At 44.1% G+C, this 20,812-nt stretch overlaps 1 protein-coding gene across 1 annotated transcript in view; it reads right to left on the bottom strand.

Annotated features, from left to right (window-relative positions):
* GNA12 (G protein subunit alpha 12) overlaps positions 1–17,375 on the bottom strand; it is a 38,542-nt gene extending 21,167 nt beyond the window's left edge. The window contains exons 1-2 of the mRNA XM_072348944.1: positions 16,627–17,375; positions 5,713–5,928 (exon numbers count right to left, since the gene is read on the bottom strand). Coding sequence (XP_072205045.1) covers positions 5,713–5,928; positions 16,627–16,941 — 531 coding nt within the window. The 5' untranslated portion in view covers positions 16,942–17,375. The remainder of the gene's footprint in view (positions 1–5,712; positions 5,929–16,626) is intronic.
* Positions 17,376–20,812: the final 3,437 nt, after the last annotated feature.

The raw sequence follows: 20,812 nt of genomic DNA, 5'->3' as shown, positions 1-20,812 counted from the left end.
TTTAAACAGCTTCTCACCTCTTCCTCAGTAGCGCTTATAGCAAAACTGACATTATCAAGTGAAGCATCCCTTGCTTCAGGTGACAGACAACATGTTATGAAGGCATGCTCAACTTTGGCTCTTGCCTCAGCTTAGTACTATATCTGAATCCCCCAGACTGTCACAACACACCAGCAATACACTGGTGCAGCCAATCACCATGCTGCTCGAGGAGTTCTTCTGGTGGCAGCAGGCCTGTTAGCATCTCTTTTCAACATCTGTTTTCAGAACTGTGCAAGCTGAGTATTTAACTTCTGTATAAACAAACTGACAAGCTATACGTAGAGCATTAGCCAACACCCACACAACCTTGTGCAAAGGCTCCTAGTCACAGTTTGCTTTGCTACCTCTCCAGTTTTAATAAAATTTGACCTAAAACTCACCAATTCTCCCTTCCTTTAACAAAACGCCACTTTTGTATGACAGTTCTCACTTGAGACTTTGACCTGAAAAAGAAATTTCCTATTTGATCTTAGAAACAAGGATTAGGAATCCAGGGATTCCAACTGCTAATCCTTCCTACTACAGTACAGACACAATGCTTTGCAGTATCATACTTAAGCAATTAACTACTTATACTACACAACCTTGAGTCCAACTACATAACATGACCAGCACCATTTCAGGTCATGGGATAAGAGGACAGAACCAGAACTAAATCTAGGCCTCCAGTACTTAACTGCCATAACAAAGTCTTGCTTAGATACTTAACTTGAATGGCACACCTACATAATTCACCCTGCTATGAATATAGGATATTATTTAAGCTACATAAAATTGGCAAGGTAATGATCCTTGAAGTTATTATGACATCCTATGCCAGATTAAACCCATTTCAGAATTCTAACATAACTGAGATAACAGAATCTTACTGTAATTTAACAACAAACAAGTTTAAGTGAAAGCTAGGTTCTACAGCACTATCACTCTTTCAGTACAATACCCAGAAACACCCACAGAAATGGATAAAAGAAAGGCATTTTCCAGAGTCTTCCCACATTTAAGGCTTCACAAGTCTCTTAGTATTTGAAATATTACTGGAAGTGTTCCATGCAATTCCCTGAACAGAGATCTAAAAATAACCATAGACACAGTAGTAAGTTTTCGTCTATATTTGCCCCTTATATCTTGCTAAGGAACGACTTCCTCTTTATGCTGACTTTTAGAAGGACCTATTACACATCAGAAACAGTTTCACAACTCTAGAGAATGACAATAATAATAATTAGATTGATAATCCAGAGGTGGATCATGAGTATATCCTGCATATTAAGAATGACTGCACTAAAATGGAGGCCTTTTGCAACCTCCTTGCATTGCCACACTCTTCTGTAAGAAGGTAAAGCATCTGTGAACACAAAAGTCAGAAACCAGTCTGTCTGCATTTGAATAAATGGGCAAAGTTGCCTTAACTGCTAATACACTTTGGAGTTCAGAGTAAATAGCCCCATCAATCCTGAGGAGATGAGCAGATAATTTGTACCACTGGAGTAGTTCAAGAGCTCTTGAAATACAAAGTTAGACGAGAAAAACTTGGTATTTTAAAGGGAAAGAGCAAGAGTGATTCAATTTAAGATACTGCTTTGACTAAGAGTATTTAGGGTGGAGATAAAACAATATGCATGTTTTAAAACAGTAATCTAATAAAAACAATGACATTTTACTTTAACATATCAGTGAAACCAGATGATTGGCTTTTCAAATCTGCCCACTTTTAGTATGAGCTGTGACAGTGCTAGCACATGACACGCAACTGGTTTTAACCATGATTTAAGTATCACCTCCTTGCATGAGGAGCTCTATTTAGCCCATCTTTACCCACCATGCCAATAGGGACCTCCCTTCCCTTTGTAAGCTTGGTTCTAGACCATTAAAACAAAGAGAATGGCTTCTCACATTCTCCCACTGGAAAAAAAAGTAACAAAACCACCATCTGCACAACAAGATCCTTACGTTGACCTTGGTCTCCATGTTTTATGACACTGTAGGAACTTGCATTATTATGGGTGCAAAAAAACCCTTCAGCTTATTTTAGTACACACGCCTGAACTCGGAAGAATATGGAATACTTGTTACAGACTCAAACTGAAGCTCCTTCCCTTCCAGCTGAAGTATACCTGCACTCCCAAGTCCCTTACTATGAGGAAGCACTCAGAATTTGTCTCCACCTGCTGGGAAGGAAGAATTAACACCCAGCTGCCTGAGCCACCGCAGGCAACCTCAGAAGATCAAAATGTTACAGGACATTTTCAGACACACGATAAATGTATTCCTTTCTTCTAGCACACAGACAGAAAATGCTGTAGGATAATGAGGGCAAGGGAGAGAGAAGAATCACATACTGATTACAAAGGAATTCCTATTCTAGTAGTTAAAAAAGGAGGACAGAGCTGTGACAATATAGCAAACACAATGAAGCGTTTGTCCCTGAACAATTTGGCTTGCATACAAGGAACAGAGGAACTTGGGGCGGTGGGGACAGACTTGGCGGGGGGAGAGGCTGAGGTTTGTGAAAAGAAAGTGAAATTGGTTGGCCTGCTTTAAGAAAAAGCAGGGGAGGGGGGGGAGGAAGGCAGAAAAGTACCCTGTCATTGTAGAATCCACCCACTCATTTCTGAAAGGCTCAAAGACCCAGACAGGGATTTACAGCCAGCACTTTTAGGCACTGAATATGAAGCAGAAAACACTCAAATGCCCAGAGGCAGCTTCTGTGGTCCCAGAGCAGTAGCTTTCAGATCCTACGGTTACAGTCGGAGCCATTTTCTTTCAACAAGTTTCCTGCTGCTGAGTCAGTCCTTCTGCTCAGTTACAGCCCATCGGAAGACACCTGCATGCTGCAATTTTCAGCTGCTGATAACCAGCCAAAATGTTTTATTTTCTGTTTTTAAGCAAAGCTACACAACTTGCTGATGAAATAAGTTTCAAAAACAGACCAATAAAATCCTCTGGCTTAGAAGTCAGGACAGCATTGATTAGAGAAGTAGACAAGAACAATAATAAAATGAGGTGAAGCCCAGTTGACTCTAAAGCCATGGTGAAGAAAACAAGAGTGCTGAGCAAGTCGTCAGTTCTGAATGTATCTGGACAACGTTTGAAAGACCAGAGTAATGTAAAGCTTTACGCCTGAAAAGATTTTAAAATGAGGATAAGGATAATAAATACAGTTCAAACCAAGCGTATTCCATTAAATAGCTTACTTTAAATAAGAAAAGGATTGCTGAATCAGAGGTTCTCTTCAGCCTTAGCAAAAGTCAGTTCAGAAAAGAATTATTTTCTTGGAGTCCGCTAAACCTGGCTTTTATTTATTTACATGAATCCATGTTTCCAGGGAGGGCTTAAACTAAATCAAGGTATAGGTTTATATATACTACATGCAATTATAAATGAGGCATCTCCTTAAACTATCTGCTTTAAACTTCCTAAAAAATATAAAACTAAAACAACAAAAGCTGTCCTGGTTCTAATACCAACACACCTGGCCTGTCAGATCTTTGCTGGCTCTAGAAGGCAAAGAAATGGTTCAAGTTATTAACACTTCAAGTTTGTTTAGTGATCAATCTAAAACTAGCATTTGTATCCTCGAGAACAACCTATTAAAAATAAATTTAATAAATGGTTTTTGTTTGTTTGTTTGATTTTAATTTAGAAATTGAGGTGATCCAGCCTGCAAAGTAAAGGAATAGCACCTGGGGATTTTGGGGTGTTACTGCCACAGATGCACAAAGCAGGACTGAGCTACCAACAGTGTTCTGTAGTGCACTCTCTGCTTTGACAAGCTTGCAGCCCTGGTGTTGCAGCAGTTTCAGTTGCCCTAGTAACGCTAAGCAGGTCACATGAATGCCATCCGAAGAGACATATGATAGAACTACACTGTGATGCTGAAGATGAGGATACATTAAATGATCACTCGCGTGCCTCTATGCTTCATTTTTGCAGAGCTTTTTTTATTTTTATTTTTGGTATTTCCTGTTTAATCCTCCTCTCAAAGCCAGAGAATGCAGAGGTAGGCCTACTGATCTTGGAATGCTATTTATTCAACAAGCTAGACTTCCCCCCACCCCAGTTTGATGTGATTTTATTGCTAACCAGAATAAGGATAAATATCTCACATGATCTCAATCTGAATTTCTCCATAAAAATGTAACTCTAGCTTGATCACAGTGTTTCCAAGAAAAAAGAAGAAAAAACAAATAGGCAGCTGATGCAATTATTGCTCATTATACTGGATTCTCTTAGTAGTTGTCTCATGTTAAATGCAAGTCCCCCGTGGCACGAACCAGCTTTTAATTCCACATTTGAACAGAGAAGAACAGCAAAGGCCTAGTCTGTTTCTGCAGATACTAGGAATTACGAACCAATCTCCCTCCTCCCCACAGCACATCCCCCTCTATGCCCAGTGTAGTAACATGCAAGTTGTTTTTGAGCCTAAGGAAACAACATTTTTACTACCATCCTGTGATGATTTCACCTCTTCATTTTATTCATTCTTTAGCCATTTTCAAGGTACTTCAAAGAAACTGGTTCCAAAGATGCATGTTAAGATTCAAACAGGTATCTTAATAGTGGAGACAGAAGAATATCTAAGGTCTACATCATGAGCTTAACTACACTACTAAACACTGGAGAAGCATGAGAAGTAATAGCATGAAAAAACAACAAGAACCTCATCACCACAAATTTCTCTAGTCTTTCCATAGTCACAGTAAGTTCCTTTGTAAGGGTCTAAGGGAGACTATTCAGATGCATGTTTTTAAGCTCTAGCTCTAATTAGATGACATTTATGACATACCCAGGAATGGGGAATCTCACTTTTAGCTGTCTTTAAGAAAAGCTGGATCCAGTCTCTGGACTGGAAACAAAGAATTTTTAATACTCTAAAAATCACAAAGATACATTTATCATAAAAATCAAAATCATCCAGTGTCACCTCCTAAGAACCAATAACAAGAGACACTACGTTGCATGGATCACTAATTTGTTTCACTGACCAGTGAATGGGAATGAAAGAAAAAAACCACCTCCATCTTAGTCACAGGAATAAAAAGGAGCGGATTATGAACAGCTGTCAGAAACACATTCCATGCCAGGAGTGTAGTTACTCTGGTGCTAGAGCATGAAAACCTAATAACAAGAGAGCAAGGAAGATTGCACATTTTTCAAGCTCACTGTCATCTTTCAGTTGCTTATCCAAATTTCACTTGCAGACGTCAGGATGAAAAGAAACAGTCAAACAGCAGCAGCCAGAATGGGTGGTGTATTCACTTCAAAAGATCTGCATGCAGGAACAGTTTGCCAGTATCAATACAGTGCAAGCTGGCAGGACTGGAAAGTTACAAATTAAGTGTGCCTTCATCAGCGACCTACTATGAACAGAACTACTGAGCTGCTAAAATATTTTTAGTTCAACCAATTCCTGCCTTTTTTGGTTCCTCTTGCTCTTCCAGTTTATCCAGTCGAGCACTTTTCCACTCCCTCTCACTGCCATGTAGTTTTTCAAGTTTGGCTCCAATCACCACTTGTTCCTGCTGCTGAAGTGCTCAGATTTACAGCATGACTACAAACAGCTCACATGGTGGCTAAACCCTGCACGTAGCAAGCCATCTTTCAACTGCGGAGATATTTATACAGCAGGGAAGTTTCTTCCCCTCCCACCAGGAGAACGGATGTACTCACCAGCTGATACTCGCTCCGACGGCTGAAGGCTTCCTTGATTCCTGAGTCCCTCCACAGGGCACACAGTGCAGGTACGTACAGCTGGAATGTGGCAGGCTCGATGGGCATCCCAGCTTTGTTTTCAAAAGCCATCAAAAACATTCCATGCTTCTCATTCTCCGTGTACTGCCAAGGGATTCCCAGTTTGTCCCGTGCATCAACCAGAACCCTGGAGCCCTAAAGAATAATTTGGATAAGAAAGTCAGTGATGAAGAGATCGAAGTGGAAAAGAACAAGGACCCAGAGGTGCCTCAATTTCAGGGATTTGCTTTGGACACTGCTCTGATGGGACTGAACTCAGGAGAGAATCACGAGCGTTGTTTACAGTGCCATCTCACCAGAAAAAAGATAGAGTAAGCTCGCTCAGATAAGCAAACTAGCCACAATGTATTTCTTAACATGGAAAAAAAATATTAGCAGCAGAACAAAGGGTATTACCAACAGATTAAAAATAGAAGTACACATCGAATACACAAAGTGCCTGGGAACCAACTTTGTTTCTAATCCATGCCAAAAATCCAAGCAGACTGAGGTTAAATAACTTCAAAACTTCAGTCTTGAATCTAACACACCTGTTCTTAATAGCTTCAGATGGACAATATTTATTTCTCAGTAGTAAGAATCATTTTAATAATGGATAACTCTTAAAGGTGGCTTAGCATCTTCAGCACCATCTCATTCACAAGCAAAAATCTGTGGGTCATATTAAACAACCATTTATTGTGCTAATCTTTTGGTGTAACAGTTTATGAAAATAAACTGTAATATAAAGCAATGGTATTGAAGTTGTCTCCAAAGCTATGCCCATAAACCCCCACATCGCTGAGTCTGATGGTTGTTTTGTGTACTTCAAGCTATCAAGATGACACACATGTTTTCTCAACTCTTGAAGTCTTTGCATCTTCCCCCTCTTTAACAGCACCACAAAGCAGGAGCAGTAACTTCTCCAATGGAAGTTGCAAACTGGAGAGAGAAATGCTGAGTGACTCAGGCTGAGTGTCACAGAACAGGAACTCAAAACAAAGCATCTTAGCTGTCATCGTCTGAGGAGCGCTCCTGAAGTGCAGCCACCCAAAATGTAAATGCTTCATTCTCCAGTGATTGTTACTTTCTTTTTATGATGTGGAGAAGTAGATAGAGCATGAAGCAGAGAACAGATCTTGACAGTACCAAGAAAACTGGATATATTTATGAACTTCTAGTGTAAGTACCAGACGCCCACTGACTGCTGCACAGCACAAAAGCCCACTCCCATTCCTAGTTATAGAATGCATTGCTTTACTAGCAGAAGTCCTTCAGTTTGCTTTATTTGAATGCCCTCAATAAGTGCAAGCCTGAAAAAAAAAAAAAGCAACACATCCAAGGTTCTCTGAATTGGAGATGCCCACATTACATCTCTTGACTCCACAGTTTTCTGCAAGCTGCACAGCAGTCACCTGCGTACAGCTCAAAATCAGCACCCTTCAACCCCAGCTGAGCACTTCACAATTAATTTCTTCCAGATACACAGTTGTAACCAGGATGGATAGGAGAACGGCTGTTTCTAGATACCTGAACACCAGGTTCATTCCTGTGTAGGGAGAAGTTGTATTTACGGACACAAATGGTTAACTGGGCTCTGCCAGCACACAGGGCTCAGCTCTGACCTCTCACCAGCTCCAGCTCCCTGCAGCCATCCTCGGCTCAGCCCCAGCTTTTCCATCCTCAGCCTTCCGATGGATTTAACCCTCACCAGCTCACAGTTTCTTCAGTTCCCTACAGGCATCCCAAGCAAATGATGGCAAGAACTCTCAGTTGCTGCTAAGATTAAGTGGTATTTGGACTTCAGACTCGATGCCTTTCCCCATACTGTCGCTTTGCCTTTTACTGCTCCCACCGGAGATGTGCAGGATCTCAAGAGACTGTTGTTAAGGAAAGTTCCACAATTTGTTTGGAAAAAAACACAGAAGAGAATTTTAATCACGGGTGTAGAGACTGCTCTGGTCCCAGAATAGTCACTTATCTGCTGGCTGCAGCTTCTTGGCAAAGCAGGTCTGAATGTCTGTCGGGCAAGAGAAGGAACAGAACTCCCAGCTCCTGCATGAGTGTGTTAACTACCTCAAGGTTACCTGTGGGGAGCACATACTGCTTTCCTGTGCCTCCTAGAGAGGGAGGAAGGGCTGCCACCAAACCATGTGCACAGCCTGGCCTGGGGTGAGCTGGCAGTCAGATGGGCATCAGCAGAACACAGACGTGCAGAAACACACAGTGGGTCAATTTTAAACACATAAAGAAGAAGATAAAAAATGGAACATGGGTTAGCAGAAATGGTGCCCTATGGATATCCACAGGAACCGTGTTTCTCCAGTCAGGATGTGCACAACCACACCAGCTTTTAGGACTACAGCTAAAATGCCTGACAAAAGCAGCATAGCCAGTGTTTCCTCCCCCCACCTCTTAGAGGTTAAATACATTTGTGACTCAACAAGATCTCCCAGTAAGATTAAACTAAATCTAATACTGCTGCATCTTCCCCAGACTATAAATGCTATGGGTAGATGTCAGAAAGAGGAGGAGAAACAGAAATCCCCAAAATGAGATCTCATGCATGGCTGCTATTTCACAGAGAGCAGTAAGTGTGCTGCCACAAGCACTGGATAATCCTTACCTCAAAAATCTGGGGTGCAAGCTGTCATAGGAAAGGTTTCCTCGTTCTGTTTCCACCACAGCACCCATTTCACACTAAGCCTTCCCAACTCTATGACACTTCTTCTGGTTTTCTACTGTCAACCATCAGTTCTCTCTTTCATTCAGAAGACTAAATATTGTCAATTGCTGTAATGTTTTCAAAACTGGAATACAGAAAAAAAAAAGTGGCAAAAGCTTTTGCTATGAATTTCTGATCAGCTCAGCTGAGCTAAATGTTCTGTGCTGCAGAGCAGACATGGAACAAGCACAGTTGGAAAGAGCTCAACTTCATAGATAAGGATGCTGTCAAACACTAGAACGAAGCAAAGCAGCAGCATACAGGAACATTATAGAGGACAAATAAGAATGTTCTTTGTCCTATTCCTTTCCTAGCAATTATTAAACACATCCAAGTCACTGTACAAATCCCTGGCATGCATGTTAACATGAATGGAGATAGGTCAGAATCAAAAAGGTGCAGAAGAATTGTGATGTGATCTGTCCCATGAAGTATCTTACACAGGAGAGACTGAACAGATAGAAATCTACAGCTTTGACAGAGCTAAGGCATATCAGAAATCTAGAGATTAAAAACTACTTACATAAAAGAAATAGAAATTATTTGCTTTTATCCCTTCATCACACAGGTACTTGTGTGCAACAACACAGCTGGGTTCAACTACAAGGAGGGTTTTCTCCTATACAACCCATAATGAGACTTAGTTACAGAGGATGCTGGCCAGAAGTATAAATGGACTCACAGACCAACCAAGATAATTTTACACAGGAAAGGCCCCAAGAGGACTATTTGATTACATTCCAGATGCAACTCCTGGCTCAAGAACTTTCCAAAACCAAAGGCTGGTAGAGAAGTCCACAGCATCACTCTGCCCTGTTCTACCCAATTGTATGTGTCAGAGACAGAACTCCAAAGCACTGGCCTGATGGGACACAGCTGTCAAGGCACTGAGCACAATGCTTGCTGATCATCAGCAGCATGAAGGCTTTATGAGCACTTCCACAAATGCTTACAAGCAGGACTCGCTGAAATATATTGTTCCTCCTTCTCTAAGTTATTTTGTGGGATTATAAGAAAGGCTATCACCAGCTAATGTCACTTGAAACCAGTGATACCTGACAATACATGAAGTGCTGCACTATGTAAGAAGCAACTTGACTTCAGAATACCTTACATCAGTATTTATCACCACTTAAAACACAACACTTATCTCTTAAACTATTCACCTGTTCCAGTACTTGAAGGCTTCTCTCTCCTAGAAATCCCACACCTTTTGCCAGATGGTCCAGCTCAAAGCTGGGTGAAGGCAGCATGGCTGAGCACCACAGGCAGTGCAAGCAATAGGTCTGGGGAAGATGTGTTCATAAGGGAGGGCAGGTTCACCCACACCCAAACCCACAGTCAGGCAATGGTGGCTATTTATTATAGCCAAAGGTCTAGAGATAACTTGCAAAATAGAGCTGGTATACAAATAGAGAAGTCTTCTGCCCTGTCCCCCCCCCCCCCCAAAAAAAAAAAATCATTTTATGAGCTACTGTTGCATATGAAATGACAGACAACACAGTAACTGCCACACATGGAAGACTGCAGCAGATGCTGTAAGTTGTTACTATCAATACACAGTTCAACCTCACACCAAAACCCTTGATGTCCAGCAACTAAACCAACCACAGAAATTGTTGTAGTAAGTGAAATGCAGGCAACTGCTTAGTACCCAATCGTGAGGCTCCAAATCACAGCTAATAGGTAACACTGCCCTTCTCTATAGCTTTATACCACCACAAACACTGCAGGCAACAGAAGATCAGAACATCTTTCTCACTGTGTGTGCTCCTCCTCCTTGCTGCTGACAAGGAACTGTCAGTATCTGAAGATCACAATTCATAGCAACCGATACAGAGCTGAGCCAAAGGAAAAGCTCCCACCTTGGCCTAATATTTCTGTGGCTCCCTTATGCACGTGAAAGCAGAAGAAAGTGATGGAGCTGCATCAGCACAGGGCCAGGAATGCTGCTCCAAAAACCTGCAGCAGTTTTGCGAGTGCCAGCATGAGAGAGCAGAACTGCATGGCAGAGATGGAATTGGCTTTTTCAGCAGCACTGCCCGCTGGCAAATTAAGATGATAAAATGTAACCTACGTGTATTTTTAGAAAACAGCTCTTTACATTCTAAAAGAAAACATTTTCAAATGCATGTTTTAAAAATAAAGTTGTCAGGGTTTGGAGATATGATCACATGCACTTCTTTTATTGCCAACTAGAACACTGGGATGGAGGAGATCTACTACCAAACAAAGCTAATTGCAAGACCATCAGATTTGTGCAGCATGGTCTCATAAAGTCATTAAAGACGCTTTAATTTGATCTATGCCCTTGGATGTTCATATTCAAACAGCAAAAAGGAACCCAATGCCACTAAGCAGGGGGCTTCATGCTACAGAGCAGTTCATGTAACAGCCAAGCACCATTAGAAGGAGCATCCTTCTTGGTGCTGTGGTTCCACTCTCTGCTGTCTAATAGCTTTATCATTACTCTGAACACCATGAACATTACGGAAATTTGGATTAGCCACTGAATCTCTGAATTAGAAGTAGCAACGTCTGCTTGGCTGGCAATTCTGAGAAGAGCCCTTATCTTTCACCAGACACAGCAAAATGATGCTAAATGCCCAAGAAACAGTATTCTTGATGTATGCTTGGCTTGCAACTAGGTACAAAGCAATGAAATACCACCTGAGGTGACAACTAGCACAGACCCTTAAAACAAGTTTCAAGGCAGTGCTTCTAGAATGACCTAACCAGGTTTCTCCTCTTCCTGAGACTATCACTACAGTCTCTAGTTCATACCAACAGAGGAGCTGAAGACAAATCTGGGTTTTAGAGGCATCCTCATGAGAGTCTGCAAGACCAGGACTGCTGCAGCATCCAGCTGGGAGGATCCTCACCTTCATGACAAGCTGAGCTTGCCTCCCCATGAGGGAAAGCTATGTAAGTGAAGGAAACTCATGTGAGAACTTCTACAGGCAATGAACCCTACATTTTCCTCTGCCTATAACTTTTATTGAACCTCTTAAAATCATGTGTGCTAGTTTGCCTTTGCTCTTAAGTTGTCATGTCAACATTTATTGTAGCAGAATTTGGTAATTTCTTTGCCAATACTGTTTCCAAGTGAATTATAAAAATATATGTATACCGAAACAACTGAATATAACACAAGCTCCCAAATTTAGTCACTCAAGTGACTGAAGTTTTGTCTGGAAAACATCAAAGTATGTGTCTACAGTCTCCAGGGACAACTCATGTTCTGCAAGACTAATGACTACATCACAAGAGCATTGTAAGCTCTATTTTGGAGCAATAATGAATATTTATCCTTACTATTGACCATCACTCCTCTCCACTGTCCACCATGATGAAGACAGATTGATTTCTCTGGGCCCAATTAAGAGACACCCTAAAGTGTGCAGAGACCACCAGAGCTGTTGGAATTCAGATGAGAGAAATCCCAAACACACAAAGTAGAAATTAAGTATTTCATTGGTCAAATGGACCGGGAACAAAAAGGCCAAGACAACTCCCAAGTTTTGGGCTTTTATTTTCCCCATCACAGTTTTCTGAATATTATTTTTCTTATTAAAATAGCTACTAAACAGTAAATGCTTAGAGCACAGATAATCAGATTTAAATACCAGTTCTAACATGGAGCTTTAGCACTTGTATGTTGAATTTAATGGAAAAGCTCCTAATTAGCCACAGTTCCTACAATGTATTCTCCTTGGCATTCTTTCACAAGATGCTGTCCCAGTGGGAATGAGATGGGTGCTGTCCTGCAATGAACTGCTCGAGTACAGCCCAATTCCCACCTCCAAACAACAAGCTGTTCCATGAGCATCCCCTCCTAATGGGCTACCAAATTCATTTCCACGCAAACCCAAGGAAACATGAGTTAACTCAATTTAGAGTTACAAGAATTCACATAGCGGAAAGAGATGGCTCCCCTGCATTTGCAGGATGGTGGAAGAAAGATATTAGCACTATAAATGCAATATTCGTTCTGCTTCTCAGAGCCTGTGCTTGACTGAGACTAAAAAGTTGCAAGAAAAAAAAAACAAAGAAGTTCACATATGGCAACTTAGTAACAGTACGGCCACTCACACCTGAAACAATGAAGCAGCAACAGTCCAGGTTTTAGTACCAGCTGCAGAAGTCCAAACTACCTTTTAAAATGGGCTTCATTTCGGCTGCTCATTAGTCCAGCTTTCTGCTCCTCAGACTGGAGCTGCGGAGGAGCACGCTCTCAGGTCTGCCCACACACACTGCAATTACATCCAGAAGAGCCCAATGTCTGTCTTCAGGGAGCTTTCACGTTCCAAATCCCAGGCTGTTTTCCCCAAGCAGAGCCCACAAGTGAAGTCACACATCATTTCCTGAGCAGTCCCCTCTGCAGCTCTGGGCTCTTCAATCCAGTAGCCAGTCACCATGATCCAGGCCACAGACAACAAGAAAATGCTCACGGATGTATGAAGCTTTGAGCTGTCCCTCCCAATTTCAACACAGAAACGAACAAATTCAGAAAAAAAAACAACATATATATATATCTCAACAGACTATGCTTCAGGCTTTTAGAAACCGATTTCCCCCCCTGCTCCTTCAGATTGGGATCTCCCAGACATGCTGCTGCAAGTGCTGCTCGGGTGCTTGTGGATTAATTATTTTCTTATGCAGCTAAGCTGGGGTTTTTTCAAGCAGCGTGATATTCTCATACTTGAAACAAACAAACAAAACCATTTAGACAAGGAACATCAGTGCCATGATTCATCAACTCCCCGAGTTCTTTAGCTGTTAGCAAAGGAAGTAAATAGAGTAGTAAAGCCACCCCATCTATTTTGAAAGGCATAGAAAGCTCAGTCCCTCAGTTACAGCTAGAAGGCACTGCCACAACACCTCTGCAACAGCACCGACCACTTCTTTCTTACATTTGAAACCTCGGGTACATAATAGTTCTCTGATTGACTCTGTTCAGCATGAGCTGCCTCAGCTCATGCTACAGCACAGCCCCATGTTACCTTCCCCTGCCCTACCTTCCCCAGCCCGGTGGGCGTGCAGGCTGTGTACTCATACCTCAGCATTAACACTGCTGCTTTTCACTTCCATCATCAAAAAGCTCCAAAAAGTTACTTTGAAACTTAGCCTCGATTAACAAGCAAAACCCTAGTTAACCGATGACTATTTACCTTAAACCAAAGCAAAACTAATGTATTTGAAGACTAGCCCACAGATGCCAGAAAAAGCTAGCGAGGCCCTGAACTATCACCTGTATGAAATGGAAAAGTAAATGCTGTATCACAGATTTACTTAGTTTTAGCATTTTGTTTCTAACGAGGGTTTCCCGAAGAAGGGGGTGAGAAACACGGAGAACAGGGTAAGGAAAGAACTCAACATCAGAGATATGTCAGAAAAAGCAAGAAGCTTACAACTCAGCACAAAGAAGCAGCTGACACTAATGGCAGTTCATAATTCACACCATTATTTTCGGGGAGGTTTCAGGTTCTGTTCTCCAAACCAGTTCCTTTGGTTTCCAGAAGCTGTGCAGGCTGCATAATGCCCTGCAAAAGGCACTTCAGAAATACCAAGTACTGCTGAGTGATCAGTAATCCTTTCTCCTTCAGAGCGAAGTTCAGTCACGGTTGGAAAACGAAAATTGACCATTTAATCCCAGAGATTTACACTGCATTTCTAACTCAGATCTCAGTGCTGCAGAAGCTTAACAGAACCATTATTAGACAATGCTGAGAACTGAATGCAAAAAGGGGTATGGCTGCTGCAGCTGTACTCAGCAACGTCAAACAGATTTTTATGCTATTTTATACAGCCATTTTCATTTCATGATGTCCACATACTGTACTATAAGAATTCATCTTTCCTTTTAAGTTGGATGTACAGCGATCTCTGCTCCATTTAGTGTTAATGGATGAGCGTTCTAGTCTGAACTTCCTGAAACGGGAAATCACTCGTAGTCTAAACACCATTATAGAAAGGATGGCAATCAGATTCACTTGACAATTTACATTGTCAAAGCAGCAAAATTTATTCACCTGGAACACTTAATGCTTTTTCAGAGGAAAAAAAAAAAGCAATACAAGAAATCTTTACGTGGTTGCCCTGAGCTAAATTTCTCTGACAAAATACCTGTTTCAGAAGCTCTGCAACATGCCCATCTTGGTATATGACTTCTTCCTGATGATTATGGCCTGGATTCACTATGTTATCATGTCTCTTTCAGTTTGACAAGAGAAGCAGAACACTCACTACCTTCTCCAGCCTCACACCTTCTCATCAGAAAACTGTTCCTGCTGGCTGCTCTTTTCCCTGCTGCATGTTCTTCCCATAACGGCTACTCCCAAGCTATTCCCCAAAAGCTTGGGTGAAGAATAAACTTGTGTGCCTACTCAAGAGCCGCCTCTGCCACCCAGAGAAACAAAAAAGGATGAGTTCAACAGCTGTTGTACACGTAGCTACAAAGGTAGCCCAACCTAGCACTCCCAAACCATGATCGACAAGGCCCAAAAGGTGTTCCATTACAGCATATTAACTCCCTTTAAAAATACTCCCAAACTTTTCTTTGGTGATCAGGAGGCTTCAAAGCACAATCAGCTGACAACACATCAAGTGTTGTAAGCACTGGTCTTGAAATCAGAACACCAAACTGCTACCTCAAGGACTGGGATTCTACTCCAAGTTCTATAAACATGCCCAGTCATCCAGCAGACAAGTTTCAAGTGTGTAATGCAGTTTTCCCTATTAGAAGATGGGAATGCTTTTAAGCACACTGAACACTACCGTGGAACACTCTCTATATTCTGTACATATAAACATTTTACTCAGATTACTATTGCTCATGCAGCCTGAAAAGTCTCATTAAGGTTCTTCTGTTTTCACAAGTCTCTTCCTGACAGCACCAAAACAAGCACAACGCCCTGTAGGATGAAGCTCCTTATTTCCAGGTGTGGAACTAAAAACTTCTAACAACCTTTTTGCTCACCTAACTCCAGTGAAAGAAAAGCTTCTGAACTTAAGCACCAAACGTCCTGTAATGTGTGTGCATGCTCGTGTAACACACAACGTGCTTCCCAAGACTGACTAAAAAAGTAAAGAGAAACAGTCAATAGTTTTCATGTTCAACAACGGCAGCAAAAGTCCTTGATGGAACAGTGGGACTCTTAAGAGCAAAAATCATTGTGGGTGTGCAATTAGGTACAAATACTGCTTCTATTCAAAACTAATCTGAAGTTTCAAAAGTAACTATTTTGCCCTTATTTTACACAGCTCTCCCTACTTAAGCTTTCTGTGAAATATGACAGAGCTTCATAAATACATGTCCACATAAGAATGGAGTTGGTCTTAAAGAAAAGCTACAGACAAGAAAGCAGCTGTTCTTTTAGAGAGCTTATGAAGCGAGACTCGTTACTACACGAGCTGTTTTAAGCACCTTTCACACTTTTCTGAAAGATGAGAACTTCTACCTGCACAGGGCATCAAAGCCTGTTCCCAGAAATTAGTCGAGGTTGATTTCCCTTAATTGCAGAACAAGGGCTTTACTTGCAGGCTCTACCAGCAGCCTTGGTATCCTCCAGCCACTGAAGGGACATGACAGAGCAGAACCTGCCCAAACACCAAACAAAACTTGCTCAGAAAGATCCCAGATCAAAGTTAGGGAGCAGTGCTGGCTGGCACCTCACACTGCCCAACTTCAACCACCTGCATCCCCCAGTTCTAACAATGAACCACACGACAGCTACTTGCAGCTACAACACACACAGGAACCCCTTTCTCATCTAACAGAGACTCACAGCACGGAAGCCTCACTTCTCCAAATGATGAAATTTCTCCAGTTCAGACTCAGAGGATGCTCTCATCATGTCTGTTCCCAGAGCACAGGCCACACCTATGCCCCGTTTCCACAAAGCTTTCCTCAATCCCCTTCGCAGGGAAGTTTCCTCGAGCCCTTTTTTGTTGTTTTTCTCCTTCCATCGAGGCCTTCCGCAGGGAGCCGTGCAGGCACACAAAGGCCCCCGCCCCGCACGCACCTGCACGACAAGCGAGCACCGCCAACCCCAGCGGCCGCCCAGGGCCCGGCCCGGCCTCTCGCTGTCACACCAGCATGAGCCCGTGGGGCCCCTCCCGCCGCTCACCTTGAGGATGTTCTCGTAGATGGTGGCCCGGAACTCCAACAGCGCCTTCTGGTCGAACTCTCGGCCGTGAATGATCCGCATCTGCTTAAGGAAAGTGGACTTGCCGCTCTCCCCGGCACCCAGCAGTAGGATTTTGACCAGGCGCCTCACGGCCCTGCGCTCCCGGGCCAGCATCGCGTCGATCTCTCGGCTCCTCCGCCTCGCCTCCCGCTCCGCATCGCGGCTCCGCTCCTTGCCCTCCCGCCTCGGCTGCTCTCGGCCCGTGGCCTCGGCCGGCAGCAGGCAGCGGCTGAGGGTGCGCACCACGCCGGACATGGCGGCCGCGCGACGGGAGCGCTCACGACGCCGCCGAGACCCCGGGCGGCTCCGCCAGCATCGGGCGGAGGCCGCCGAGACGCCGCGACCCGGCAGGAGGAGGAGGAGCAGCCGTGGGCTAAGGGCCGGGACCGCCCATTCCCCTCGGCTCGGCGGCGGCGGAGGGAGGCGGCGGGGTGCGGCCGGCCGGGGGGAGGGGTGGCGGCGGGGCGCGGCCCGCAGGCCCTGCCCGGGAACGGGGCTCCGCCGCCCGGCTCCGGTCTGAGGGAAGAGCCGCGGGGCCGGGGAGCGGACAGAGGGAGCCACCGAGCGCCCGGGCCCGGCTTCAGTCGGCGGCGACCGCCTCCGGTCCCGCTGAGGCACGACGGGGCGGGGGCGCGGCGGAGCCCCCCGGCCCCTACAGTCAGGGAGCGCCGCCGCCGCCGCCTTGCGGAAGGAGGTGCCAGCTCGGCCTCACCCCCTGCTGCCGTTGCGTCTGATTGGGTATTACTAGTGTCGCTCAAGACTCCGCGCTTTCCATTGGACAAGCCGCCATGAAGGGCGGGGTTAAGTGAGCGACAGGGCTCAGGGCAAAGCAGGGCGGGCAGCGCCGGGAGGAACAGGGCGGGGAGGGGCGGAACTGCCCAATGGAAGGCGGAGCAAGATGAGGGTCAGCCAATCAGAGGGGGGAGGACGGGCACCAGGAGCGATGTGATTTCTGGGGGCGGGGCCTGCGAGCGGCAAGGGGGCGTGGCCACAGCCGCGGGGTGTGACGTCAAGTCGTGACGTCATATCGAGTAACTCGTAGGGATAAAAGTATCAAAGTACTGAATGAGAATCCCCTCTGTTGCCCAATTGGAGAATAAAAACACCCAACACGTGTTCATAAGCAGCTGGTGTGTGGGTAGCAGGTAGTGACAGAAGCCCAATGTGTGTCCTCATTTCCTCTGGACCTTGTGGCTCTGACTGATTTTATACTCTTGGCTCTGCTTCCAACAATTTATGTCATCAATCCCCGATCCAGCTGAAGTGTCAGCTGTCCTGCCTTGCCAGCCCTGCACCAAGCATTGGAGCGAGGTGTGCTGGGCCCGTGGTCCTCAGATAGCATTGAGGGAAAATACCAGAGTAATGGGACTTCATAGAAAGTAAGGGCTGTTTGGAAGCATTATCATACTGCAAAAGATCAGGTTTAGAACCAAAGAAAAGAAAACCCTTCTGGGAAGTGAGCGTCAGGGTGACCGTTGCTATCCAGAGTTCCAAGCATTTCCACAAAGAGCAAATCCTCTTCTTCATCCTAAGAGAGAGGATCTAAACTCTCCTTTACGTTATTGCAGGAGTCAGGAGAGCAGCACGGGGTTCTCAGTCGTGAGCCACTCACCACAGCACAGGAACTTCTATCAGAAGGCTCTTTGCCAGGATTCCGGGTTGAGACTCAGCAACAGCTCATCCCACGTGTAAAAACACTGCTGTAATTCACGAGTCTCCCCGCTGGATGTCGGCATTGCCCTACAGGAAATGCAGTCAGATCGGGAGGAGGCGAACGAATCAACCCCCAAATCTCCTTTATCTGTGGGCCTGATTTGGGAACAGCTGAGCACTCAGGACTCCCGCTGTAATCTGCAGATGCTAAACTGCCTGCAAATCAGGCCCTCTGTGACTGTGAAGTGCTCAGATTGGTGTTTCTGATTAGCTCCCTTACTCTGCTCCACCAGCTTTGTCTGCACTCTGCTTGAGGTCCTCTTCAGACTTCTGAGCTTCCAAAGGGTTTTGATGGAGAATTCAAACAACTCTGAAGCCCAGCTCCCGGGATAGGCCCACTTTGTCTGTAAGCGGCTCTGAAATTATGATATACAATAAACTCATTAGAAAAAATCAGTTACCATACATCCTTAGCTTCATGCATTCATCTCTGAAAGCTGCTACCAGTAGTCCACGTCTAATTTTCAGAAGGCCCGCCCCTCCCTCTTTCCCCTGGAGCACTGTTGTTGCTAGCAGTACAAAGTGAGTTTGTTTACTACTGCAGAGCGGCAGCAGTGCTCTGCTGAGGGGCTGGGATGAACCTGAGAAATGCTGTGGTGCTCCCTGCTGAGTTTCTGCAGTTGTTTAGTTACGAGCCTAAGCAGTCGGTGTAAGCGCCCATGTGAGAGCTTATAAGAGAGGTTTGTGCTCAGCTTCTCTGTTTCCCTGTTATATGCCAAGCTTCATGTTTCAGGATTCCCAGTTCATCTCCCATCTTTGGGCTTAGGTTGAAAATAATTGATATCGACACAAAACATTAAAATAATTAATAGCAATGTTTCATTTTTCTATTCCTTCTTTTACCTTCTCATTTTTACAGGTATACGTTTTTCTTATTTCAATTCTATTTTCCTTTCCCCCCATCTCTGTTTCTTCCTTTCATTCCCCTTCTCTTTCTGCTTTGACTCCACTAGATGTTAGGAGAGTAAAGAGCAGACTGAAAGATAGAAATAAATAGAGGAATGGAGGCTAGATAGAGGCAGTGAGGGCAACATGATTTCCATTTCCCCTGTTGGTTGCAAAGCAACTGAATTATGAGCAGGAAAATGGGGAGCTCTTGGGAAAGGGCTGGAGCATGAACTTCTGTGCCCCTGACCCTGAAAACAAACAGTAGAAGATCAAAGCTGAAAAGTTTTATGGGAACTGGGGAAGCTAGTGGACTGCTTGTACATACAGACCTTATTGCAGACAGCCGTGATGTCTGGGCAGCTCGGGCAAATGAACAAGAAGTTATGGAAGAAGCCTCAGCATTGAACTCCAGTCAGTACATCCCATTCTTTTATTTCTGTGCTCATTGCAGACAATTCAGAGGAGGCCACGGCCTGATGAATATCAACACAAAATGCAGTGGATGAGGAGGGCTGAGGTGCCTAACCTTGGTTCTTTCTCTTTGTTTCAAATGCCACTTGTTTCTACATACAGACAGGATATATGGACAAAGCCCTTTAAAGCACGCAGAGCTATCTGTTCATTGTCTTGAAGCTTGTAGTTGACCAAACCCAAGTTTCTCCCAATATCCCTGGATGATGGCTGACTCTTTACCCATTCTGCTGTGATTTATACCTTAAAAACTACATTCTGTCCTCTGAACTTGTATTATCAACATCAGTGGAGAAGATACAGCATGAAGGAGATATTGCTGCCATTTCAACTGAGAATGCACCTAGCAGACCCTACAAGTACTGCAAAACAGAATGTTAGCCCATACCTGAGACATGGCAGTTGTCCTCCTGAATGCTATCAGACACCGTCACTGCCAGGGAAGTATTTTGCTCAAACAAAGAGGGAAGCAAAAAAACAACAGTAAGGATATGCCTACCAGCTTGCAGAAGAGCACCACGCACAATACCAGAGCTTGCTCTAAAGTAATTCAAACACTGGAGTTTAGGCATGAAACCAGTAATCTTAAGACTAACAGCAAGATAAAGCATGCACTAATGGAATCACCTGAGCTGATAAATCACCCACCTTGTCCTTTCTGACCACTGTGCTGGATGAGTAGCTGGAGTCAAAATATTGAACTGTTATTACCACAGGGCAGCACTCCCAGTTCAGCCTGACTTGTTAAGAGATGCTGGGGCCCTTGAATTGCTCATTGTGCATTCAGAGAGCAGTACCTGTAGATCTGAAAAAGATATATGATCCTTTTGCTTCTGCAGATTCTGTTGAGATCGTGACTCTGCCTATCTGAAGAAGTGTGTGAATTTATATGCACTTTAAGCCCTTACCTAAGCTGGTAGATTTGTAATGTTAAAAGAGCCACATCCTCACTGTGTTCTAAGAAGTTTTATGTGGCTTTTTCAATGGCCACCTCTCTGCACATTTCCCATAGTGGAATGAAAAAATAGAGAGGGAGAAACTAAGTGATGATCTG

This window comes from Excalfactoria chinensis, chromosome 14 (assembly GCF_039878825.1).
Source record: "Excalfactoria chinensis isolate bCotChi1 chromosome 14, bCotChi1.hap2, whole genome shotgun sequence".
Lineage (NCBI taxonomy): Eukaryota > Metazoa > Chordata > Aves > Galliformes > Phasianidae > Excalfactoria > Excalfactoria chinensis.
Note: the sequence above shows the minus strand (reverse complement) of the source record. Positions and strands in the feature narration are given on the sequence as shown.